The sequence below is a fragment of the Bidens hawaiensis genome, unplaced genomic scaffold (genome assembly GCF_021521415.1).
Source record: "Bidens hawaiensis isolate Kalapana, Puna unplaced genomic scaffold, B.hawaiensis_p1.1 tig00025968_1, whole genome shotgun sequence".
Lineage (NCBI taxonomy): Eukaryota > Viridiplantae > Streptophyta > Magnoliopsida > Asterales > Asteraceae > Bidens > Bidens hawaiensis.
This window is the reverse complement of record NW_027494167.1, coordinates 271,925-283,638: the sequence shown is the minus strand read 5'-3', so window position 1 is coordinate 283,638 and position 11,714 is coordinate 271,925. Positions and strand designations below refer to the sequence as shown.

Below are 11,714 nucleotides of genomic sequence, written 5' to 3'. Positions count from 1 at the left end.
AACATTCTAAAACGAAACATATCGAGATTCGATATCATTTTATACGAGATTGTTATGAAAAGAAATTAATTGATCTTGAGAAAGTACACACAGATTTTCAAAAAGCTGATCTATTTACCAAAGCGTTTGATAAAACACGTTTTACTTTTTTGCTTGGTTTAAATGGATTGAAGACCCTTGCTGAGATCCTAAAATTAGGATAATTATCTTTTAATTGCTTTATAGATTTAGTCTTATTTTTTATGTTTTAGGTTTTAGGGGGTGAAAATTCTAGAAAATACAAAAAGAATGTGTTTTTAGCTTGTATAGATAAAATCCAAAAACATTAAAAAATTTCAAAATTCAAAAATATTGTGATTTCTGTTCTTTAATGTTTTTCCTTTAAAATTTTGAAAAACCAAAAAGAATGTGATTTATATTTTGTACAGAAAAATACAAAAAACCAAAAAGATTTTAGTTATTTTCTCGCTGAAAATCACGTCGGTTATTTAAGTTTATGAAGCATGCTTGCATGTCTTGGTCTTATGATTCACTCGTGAATTGTTGGTTAGCCATTTATTTATACTCTTAAGTTAACTGGGACGATTAAATTTATCTTTTCTTTATTTTTTATGCTCCTCAAAATTTTGAGTTTTTTAAGCAAAAAGGGAACATGATAGTACATTGATTATCTTGACCCCAAATTCAGTAAAAAGTAAGCTTAAAAGACTGCGTGTTTAATTGCATCGGTGCATTGGTAGGTCTTAAAACAACCCAGTAGAGTAAAGTATGTGATATAAACATAAAGAAATACCAAATTGAAAGGGGTGTTAGTCTCTAGCAAAAGTCTTGGTGAGGAGGGCAGAAATGTAATAACCAGTCATACTCAAGCCTTATATTTGTTGATCACCCAAAAATCAAATAAAGCAAATAACAAGCGTTAAGATTCTGGATACTGTGAGTCTTTATGCGGCTTAACCATCTGGGTATTCATATGCATGAATACTTTACTCGCTTTCTAGAGCAAACCCAAAGTCATTAAACTTGATCACCGCTGCTCTTCGTACAATTTAAATTACTGACTTGATCAAAATCCGCTGTTAGTCATACAATTGTTCCTCTCTTGCGTGCGTCTTAATACCATTAAGAAACGGACCCCAGGGGATACATTGTATGTAAGCCGACAGATGGACTCGTGCATACTCACTCACAGTAAAGGAAACTTGATGCATCGCTCAAAATTTCTACAATTGGTATCAAAATTTTGATCAACAATATAATGGTTTAAGACAAGTTGGGGTGATTTGGCAAAAATCAAATTAAGCTTGAACCGAGATTAGAGGCTGATAATTTCTGATATTCTGTGCTTTAATTGAACTATTTAATCATATCACAAAAAAAATACTTGAATGTGTGTTATTAGATTTATGTGGACAACAATACCAATGACCGACTTATCGCCAGTCATAATATTGCTGAAATATAAAACTGTTATGGAAGGGCAATTTGGTCAATATGATTCTCTGCTCAAACTCAACAAAATTACAAAAATATGTACTGCTTTTGATAAAATCATTGAAAAATACAAAAAGATTGTCTATTTTTTTAATAGTTCGGATATTATTCTGTAAATACATTCTTTAATTCTTTTAAATTTTTACAAAATACCAAAAATATTTTCGTCTTCTTTATACAAAATACTTAAATAAATTTTTAAGTTAAGTTTCGGAAATCTGAAACAAGTTTAATGTATTTGGTTGTCGGAATATAAGGGTTTCTCGATAATTTACTTAATTCATTTATTTAATTTTTTATTATTTAATTATTTAATTTATTCATTTAATTATTTAATTTAAAATTAAATAAAAGGGTTTAATTCGTTAAACTTAATTCGTTATGTATGGATAACGAACTAGGTGATTCTTTAGCGAACTAGCTTCTGGTTCGCTAACCTAATTCGCTTCCGCACTCTGTAATGAATCATCCCTTCGTTATGCATATTTAAAGAATCATGACACGAATCATGTCTTGATTCGCTACCTTTAATTTAACGAATCACGTAGCGATTCGCCAACATAAGGTAACGAATTGAGTTAACGAATGGGCTACTTCGCTAACTTTAAGTTAAACGAATCGTCTGATTCGTGCAAGTTGTGCCTAGGGCTTCGTGCACTGATATATAAGACAAGAAAACGAATAGTATTCCACTGTTCGCCTTCTTTCTTCATCTTTAAGAAACTATTCAAATTCTCTCTGAAATTTTCGATCTTTTCGTTTGGATAATTCAAAGATCAATTTGAGTTTCTAAGGTATAACTGATCTTGGCGATATCAATTTCGTCAAAAATGGTCATGTATTGACTGCTAAATTATGAAAAGGGTTCCTGTAAGACAATGCCTCAAGATATTTATCTGTCTTTCAACCGTTGGTACTATGACAATCGTACTGGCGAGGCCGTTATTGTTCGTGGTCGAGGACTACAGACTGAGCTCATCAAGATAATCGATCCGATGTGGTTGGTTAATTTATCAGAGACAGACAATGACGTGCTACACAGGAAGCAGATTTTGTTTGAACGCCAAGAAGATTACGACCTGGCTATGCAATTCCAACGTGTCGTTCGTGTATGCCATGAACATGGGATTCATAGTTGCAGAGATTAGCAGACAAAGCGTTTCAAATAAGTTAAAGACAAAGAGCTCAAGACGAGGGGGTGTCTGTTAGTGCACGGTTTTGCGTCTAGAGTCTTTGTATTTATCATTAATGTTTATTTGATATTTAAATGTAATATTTAATGTTTATATTAGACTAGTTCGTTATGATTCGTCTAGTTCGCTAGGGAATGTTAGCGAACTAAGACAAATTCTTTAAGTTTAAGTCTGGTTCGCTAGGAATGTTAGCGAACTAGGACACTTTAATGTATTCTCTCCTGATTCGTTAGGGGATGTTAACGAATCAGGGGGTGGTTCGTTAAGTTAACTTAGTTAACGAAGGGGATGCTGGTTCGCTAGGGGATGTTAGCGAACCAGATCATCTTCTATATATAGTGAACAAAATGTTCACTTAATATGAGTCAAAGTTTTGAGAGAAATAATATTATTAAGAAAAGTTTAAAGTATTTACTCTCCCTCAAGCTTCAATTAACATTATAATTACATACATACATACTGATAATATATACTACATACTAATAGCAATCGAACTAAGGTATTAGAGAATTAGATCCGTATAATTAATATTAACATATAGATCTAGATTAGATCTAAGCATTAGATATTGATTAGAACGAGTTCAACGGGATCAAACAATGGCTAGGGAAGGAAGAGTGAGAAGACCTCCCAATTATTGCAGGATTATGTTAACGACAATAATTTGCCTTTCGGTATGGAAGGTGAATTAAACGAAGTGATACAAGATCAAGATCCGATTCGATTCGATTCGAAGAAGCTGTGAAACATGAAAAATGGAGACAAGCTATGAATGTAGAAATCGAATCTATAGAAAGGAATGGTACTTGGAGCTTAGTTGATCTGCCAGAAGGAGTAAAATGCATCGGGGTAAAGTGGCTATACAAGACGAAAGTTAATGAGAAGGGGAAGTGGAGAAGAATAAAGCTAGGCTCGTTGCTCGTGGTTATGGGCAGCAACATGGTGTTGATTATTCAGAAGTCTATGCCCCCGTAGCTAGAATGGATACCATCCGAATAATGATTGCCATAGCTGCACAACGAGGCTGGAATATTCACCAATTAGATGTGAAGTCGGCTTTCTTGCATCGTGTGTTGAAGGAAGAAGTTTATGTTCAAGAACCACAAGGATTTGTGGTTAAGCAAAATGAACACAAAGTGTACAAGCTTAATAAAGCGTTATACGGGTTAAAGCAAGCTCCCCGAGCTTGGTTCAATCGTATCGAAACTTATTTCCTAAATGAAGGTTTTAAAAGAAGTAAGTTTGAGCACACTTTGTTCACTAAAGAAGGCAAGGGTGGAAAAAAGATTTTAGTGAATATTTATGTGGATGATATGATCTTCATGGGAGATGATGAAGGATTGATAAAAGAGTTTAAAGACTCAATGAAGAATGAGTTTGAAATGACAGATTTGGGGAAGATGAGATACTTTCTAGGTATTGAAGTAGTGCAGACGAAGGCTGGGATTCACGTGTCTCAAAGAAAATACACTATGGAGGTATTATCTCGGTTTAATATGTTAGATTGTAATGTTGCGTTGAATCCAATTTTTCCGGGAAATAAGTTAAAGTTAGATGATGGAGAAGCCGTGGATGAGACGGTGTTCAAGCAGATTGTAGGGTGTTTGATGTATCTTACTAACACCTGACTCGATATCCAGTTTGTGGTTAGTCTCATCAGCCGATTCATGTCAAGTCCCAAGTCTATACACTTGGCTGCTGCTAAGAAGGTGTTAAGGTATGTGAAAGGGACAATGGATTACGGGCTTTGGTTTAAAAGAGGAGGAACGAGTGAGTTGAAGGTCTACACCGATAGTGATTTTGCCAGAGATCAAGATGATAGAAAGAGTACTTCCGGGTATGTGTTTTTGTGGGATGGAACTGCAGTTAGTTGGGCAATAAAAAGCAAAGTGTTGTTGCTTTGTCATCTACCGAGGCTGAGTATGTAGCAGCCGTTGCTTGTGCGTGTCAGGTTTTATGGGTTCAAGGTATAATGAAGGATCTTGGAGTTGAAGTGAAAGGTGGAACTGCAATAAATTGTGACAACACATCTACAATCAAGTTAGCTAAAAATCCTATCTTTCATGGAAGGTGTAAGCATACTGGAGTTCGATTTCATTTCCTACTTGAGTTAGTTAATGATGGAAGTATAGAGCTAAAGTTTTGTGGAACACATGATCAGATTGCAGACATTTTAACTAAGCTGGTTCATGGTGAGTGTTTCACAAGATTGAGAAGTCAGTTGGGAGAGTTTCCACTTGAAAGCAAACTTGACATGAGTGGTGAGTCAAGTTTGAGGGAGGGTTTGTTGGACTAAGTTCGATATTTGCATGACACAATTTCAACCGTTTGATGAGTTTGGTTTCTGTTGGAGAATAAGGAGGAAGTGGAGATAAGTTCGGATGATCATGTCTTCATTTTACCAAGTCTAGTTTAAGTTTGTTTTATTGTTTACGTTAGCTTTGTCCTAGTTTTATGCAAGTTGTTATTTTAATTTCTTTGTATTTAAAGGCTGCAGCCTTGTTTAATGATCAGTGATGTTTTTCGTTCTATCTGTTTATACCAAATAACAAAACCGCAGTCTCCGATGATGACTTAGGACATGCTGGATAAGTTTTTGACGATGGCATTGCCGAAGGGGAGTAATAAAGACCACCCCATAACATGTCCGATGAATGAGATGGTTGCGGGTTTGGATCTGCCGCCGTATCTGCTGTGTGTTGCGGAGGACGACTTGTTGTTTGACAGAGAAATGGAGTTTTATGAAGGTATGAAGAATGATGGGAAGAAGATTGAGTTGTTGGTGAGTAATGGAGTTGGGCATAGCTTTTATCTTAACAAAGTAGCTATTGATGTTGATCCAATTACTTCCTTGCAGACTCAAAAACTGATCCAAAAGATTTCCCACTTCATTGGAAACCACTAATAAATTGTTATATACATTTCTTGCATGTTTATATATTTTTCCATCATTATAAATAAAATTCACCTCTAAAGAGCAGATTTAATTTTATTAGTTACTCATATCATGATCAACCCGAACCAAAATAGATCATAAACCGGTTTTGATCATGTGTTGACTAAATTGTAAGTAATGTGGATTGTAAACTGTATCGGCGTTGGGTAGGTTAACTCGATCCAAATATGACCAAATCAAAATGTAGTTAAGAGGTCTTATGATTTTTAGCAACTTCTTATTGTCCTAGTCTTTTTTAACAACAATTTTTAGAGTTTCTGATATATTCATCACAACCTACACCTTACGTACTTACATAATTTGAAACCCTACGATTTTTATTATGGGGTACACCACATAATAAACAACCATCCTAGAGGTGCACAAAAAACCTTAACCCGTAACCGGACCCAAAATAAAAACCCGGAACCGGTATTTTTAATACCCGAACCCGTACCGACCCTACCCGTAGGGTACCGATAGGGTATGCATTTTGGTACTAAAAGCCGAACCGGACCCGATTTGTACCGGGTAATACCCGAAAACCAGAACGGGTTCCATACCCATAACTAGGTTTTTCCAATACCCGAAACCGGGCATTTCAAATACCCGATGTATAACCGAAAAATACCTTAAAAATACCCGAAAAATACCCTTAAAAAGTGCAAACTTTTAGAAAATCCAATCTATACCCGAAAAATACTCGGAAAAAAGCCTGAAAAAACATGAAAATAGGGTTTTTTCAATATCCGAGAATAGGGTATTCAAATACCCGATTCTATACCTGACACGAACCTGATTCATAGGATATGGTGTTTAGAGACAATACCCGGACCCGAATCCGACCTGGGTATTACCAATACCCGGTCATACCCGAACCTAGTTCCATACCTGAACCCGGGTATTTGAAAAACCCGATTTATGCACCTCTACACCATCCTATTCCGTAAGTCACAAAATAAGCAACGCATCAGTTACCGCCTGCACTCACTAGTCTAGTTACTATGTGATAGTAAAAAGACTAACACAAATCGTATGAAGTATCTCACTACTTAGATTTCTCCTGTTGTATTTTCAAGTGTGGGTCCCTTGACCGGATCTAACAACACTAATACTAATCTACTTGGATCAACCTCTACACTAGCTAGCGGAAATCACTAGTGAGGACAGAGAACTCGGATCTTGTTTGGTTTAGTTTATTACCGTGAGGGTAGAGATAAAGGAGAGAAGAGAGAGTTTGAAGTTTAGGATAAGATAAGTAAAATGGCAAAAAGGTTGTGTATGCATGAGATACACACACTATTTATAGTGTGTATGCTCATGCACTATCTTGTATTATTAATGGCCCATTGGGCTCCATCATGCATGGCTTTGGGCCCAAACATACAAACATATAAAGTCCAACTAGCTAACTTACATAATGACAAATTACCAGCAAATACAAAATGGTCCTAACACCAAGTTTCATAATCCAATAATGTTTTCTATGTTTGATTCGAATGATGATCAGTCAATAATAATTTTGTTATCAAAACCTAGTTCAATGATATTTAGTTAGTTATTTAAAACCAGTTAGTTAACAGATACACAACAAAAAGATAAACAAGTAATCAACACAAAAACAAAATTCGACAAGATCTCGGTTTCAAACGGATACAAGCACGAAATAAATTTAACTGATCTATCTAATAAAACCGATAATATATATATATATATATACATTGGTTAATAAATAACTATTTGAGACACTAGTAGTCGGCAAACGGTATGGTGATGAATAGAAAAATTGTTGTGGTGGCATCGGTGCACGACAGCAGCGGGTTGAAAGAAGTGATAATTTATTTACATATCTATATTCTATATTACATTATAATATAGGCAACCTTTCATATCCCTACAATCTCTCTCCTAGACTCCATTAAATTAATTATCCCATTCACCGGCTCTACGATTTTAGGTCTTCCTTGGGCAAACATTCAATTTCACGGCGGCTTAATTGCTCCCTTCAATGACTTAATTGCTCCTTTCAATTACTTATCCTCTTGCTCTTCATGCCAATCGTTTGTTCTTCCCCTATTTATTGAAACGTATCAATAATTGAAGCCCTATTATTCTCTTATTAAATTGAAACGCACGAAAGAAGCTAATTTAAACCAACAATGATTGAAGTCACATTGGTTATCATTCTCTCATATGATTCAAGGTAATCAATCAATCGATTGAATCAATCCCATCTGTTATCATACTCCAACTGTTCTAATCCTGAAATTGGAATAGGGCAACGCAATTTCTTTATGTCAAAGATGGACTGGTGCGTGGTTGTACCGAACACACTCAAGGTTGGTTTTATATTGGACTCGATTGAGTGATTTTCGGTAAGAATTTGGTGTTTGTTGGTCGATTTTAATAATTAGTATGATGTTTCTATTGGAAATTTTGTCAGTGGTCAAAAATATTTTATTCTTCACTTTTATTTCTTTTGTGTTGCAATAATGTTTTGGTGTAACTATAATTAGTTCAACTAAAAGGTGATGCAAAGAAGCGGACATATTTTACTCAAAGAATAGCCTGAACCCGAAAATAAGTATAACTGTAAAACATGGTTATGTTTTACATCTATCTAAATTCTAACATATTAATTACAGATTGGAACCTCTAAATTCTAACATGTTAATCGATGTATAAGAATTTATACATCTTTTCGGCACTAAAATATCTCCAAATAAGTGTAATTTCGGAAAATATATTAGAATAAATAACCACTAATGTTTATAATTTCCATCTATAGGTAAATATAGATCTAAGAAATAAAATGAGCTGAAATACAAAGAAAAACGGAGATTAACGGTGAAAATAAACTCAACACACACCATGGAGAATCTAGGCATGACCATGACTAGATTTTATGAAGAAAAGATAAAAATCAGGATGACAAAACATGGCCATGTTAACCCAAACACACCCATGTTATCAAGAATAAAAGGAAAAGACAAAATAGAAGGTTCTTAAGCTAAAGATGGCCGTGCCTCCCCAAAACACGGTCATGTATTCAGTACAAGAGAAAGTGACAAAATTTGGACTGTTGTGGACTCAACACGGACGCACTTTTCCTAACACGGCCGTGTTTCTCCTTGCTGTACGAACATGACATGAGAATTTAATTCAAGATAACAAAAAATGGCACCATGGCCGTGCTTTGCCTAGTATAGCCTTGTTTTGGACAACTGATCAGCATATAAGTTGAATGCTCATCTTCCACATTCATTACACCTTCCAACCTCATTTACTCCACTTCAACCACCTCTTTTCACCACCATTAATAAGGGAATTATCCCATCCATCCAACACTTGAAGATTAAGGAGATTAAGCTTTTGGATGAGATCATTAGCATCAAAGATTAGTCATCCAAATTGGTTATATTGTTTCAATTTGATTATGTTTCTATCTATTACTTTGATGGTTAACATTATGTTTATTCTTGGCTAAACTTTGATTGTATCATCTTGGTTTATAATGAATCTTAATTAAAGTTCATAAATGTTAGTTAAACATGTGATATGTTTTTGATAAGTAATGTTAGTCTTGTGAGACCTTGACGAACCTTAAAATAGTCACCAAGTTTCGAGCTTGACGATAAGTCGGGGAACTGCCACTCTTGTATGGGTTTGGTTATTAAACTAAGAATCTTTAAATGACCCGCCAAGTTCTAAGCTTGATGATAAGCCGAGGAATTTTCATTCTTGTAAGGGCTTGGTTTGGGAAAAAACATGAATCCTAATGTTGACATGGACCAAATGGAATGTTATTAGTAATTAACCATTTTAGAATGAGAATCATCAACAATGTTTGTGAAAACGGATTGTTGATACCCATCCACTAAGATCGGTTAATTGCCTGTTAAGTGAGTGTGTAACATAACCTATTTTAACAACTCTTGGGTGGTTATAACATAAGTTCTACAATTTCTCAAGAATTGTGTGGATTAATACTTGGTAATTCAAGGTTAATCTCTTACAAATCAACTAATCTTAATTGATATTTAATGTATAGTACAAATGTTATTTTACTAAACTATCAAGGGCAATTCACGTAGTAATTTAAGGGATTGTCTCATCTTCAAAGTGAGTTATTTTATAAAATATTTATCATGAACCACTTGCTTACATAAAATAGTGGAGATGATGATGTTATGCATATCTCTTTCTTTAATTATCATGGAATAACATGACTTAAGAATAAAGTGCTATTCTCACATTTAATAACTATAGCAAGCTCACATCACATGTTTACTAATTCATTGTTGAACCAAAGTTAAGAGCAGTTTGAACTAAGATGATACACTATTATCTTTAATCTTCCATCTAAAAATATATAAAACCAAAAATATTGTCTTTTAATTTATCTCTATAATTTCATTTGTTAAAACTTACTTGTCAAACCAAAACCAATATTATATTCACTTCCGGTAAAATAAATACAACGATTTAGTAGTAAGAATCAAACAAGTGTGTCCGTGGATCGATACTTGGTTCTTACCTATACTTACTACATATATGATAGGCATACTTGCCTATTTGTGTGTGGTTTAGTTAAGATAATAATCATTTTTATAAATTTAAAACCAGACATTGTGTAATCAAAACTTTTGAAAAACATAACACTTTTTCTGTACCACCCAACACACAACAAGTTTTTACAAACAATCCGAGTATTTATTAAGCCTTGTTTATAGTTTATATATATAAAATAAAATCTATCAAAAAGAACAAAAATATTTTTCTATCTTCTTTATTTTTCAATTTTAGCTTTAGTTTTTAATTTTTATCTTTCTAGTAAATAAGTTGCTTCATTTAGCTTAGCTTTACTTGTGCCTTTAGATCTTTTTACTTTCTTAGTTAGTGTATGTCCTCTACGTCCACTTCCGACCTAATTTTACCGCTTTCCAAACCTAAACGCCACTTTCCCCAAAGAAAACGCACTCAGGCGTGTAAATCAACCAAATAAGTTAAGGACGAACTAGAAGAAGGTACATCGACTGAGGAAAACCAAGAGGAACCTATGATGGTGGAACTAAACAATGAGCTAAATATGAGCCATTATGGCAAGCCGATACTCGACGGCTATGACAATAGCTTTGCACCACCCAAAATACTTCAAAACTTTGAAATCAAATCTAGTACATTTCATATGATCGGAAATTCTATCCAATTTCATGGTCTTCTCGACGAAGATCCCTTGTCTCATATTTCCCGATTTCTTCGAATTTGTGGAACTTTCAAAATTAAACATTGCTCCAAAGATCAAGCTAGACTTAAGCTCTTTCCATTTTCGCTCAGAGGCAACACCTTGGAATGGATTTAATCTTTACCATCCGGTGCCATCACCAATTGAGATCATATGGTAGAGCAATTCCTTCCAAAATACTTTCCACCCGATGAAACTGCCAAGTATCGCGTAGCATTACCGGATTTTAGACAGATGAAGACGAGTCACTACACGCAGCATGGGAGAGATACAAGAGCCTTCTTCGACGATGTCCGCACCGTGGATTGAACAAGTGGCTTCAAGTCCAAACTTTTTTCGACGCTCAAACTAGCTAAAACAAACAAGCAATCGATCAGGTCACTGATGGGGATCTCGGAACCAAATCAACAAATGAGGAATTTAAAATCTTAAAAAAAGCTGGCAAGAAATCTTTGTCTATAATCCACCTTGATCAAACCCATCACCCAAATCCATACACCATGTCGATAACAATATCTTTATCTATGCACAATTCAAGGACCTCTTGAAGAAATTTGAACAACTTCAGAGTGAGCTGATCAAAGCAAAGGTAAATTGTGACAAGTGTGGGGGAGATCACAAGGTCAAATACTGCCAAAGTATGACCATCGAAGAATGTGATTTTGTAAGCCAATAGAATAACATGTATGGTAACACTCACAACCCTGTTTGGAGAAACCATCCAAACTTCAGCAGGAGGGATGGGGCCAACAATAAAGTATCAATGGCTTTGATAAACAACATTTCAATCAAAAATAACCCTCTCAACCTAAAACTACATACCCAAACCAAGGTTCAAGTACCAGCC

At 34.8% G+C, this 11,714-nt stretch overlaps 1 protein-coding gene across 1 annotated transcript; it reads left to right on the top strand.

Annotated features, from left to right (window-relative positions):
• Positions 1 to 5,289: 5,289 nt before the first annotated feature.
• Positions 5,290 to 5,592, top strand: LOC143572556 (putative carboxylesterase 17). Its single transcript, XM_077057687.1, has one exon. It carries the CDS (start codon positions 5,290 to 5,292, stop codon positions 5,590 to 5,592), a length of 303 nt encoding a protein of 100 aa, XP_076913802.1.
• The last annotated feature ends 6,122 nt before the right edge of the window (positions 5,593 to 11,714 follow it).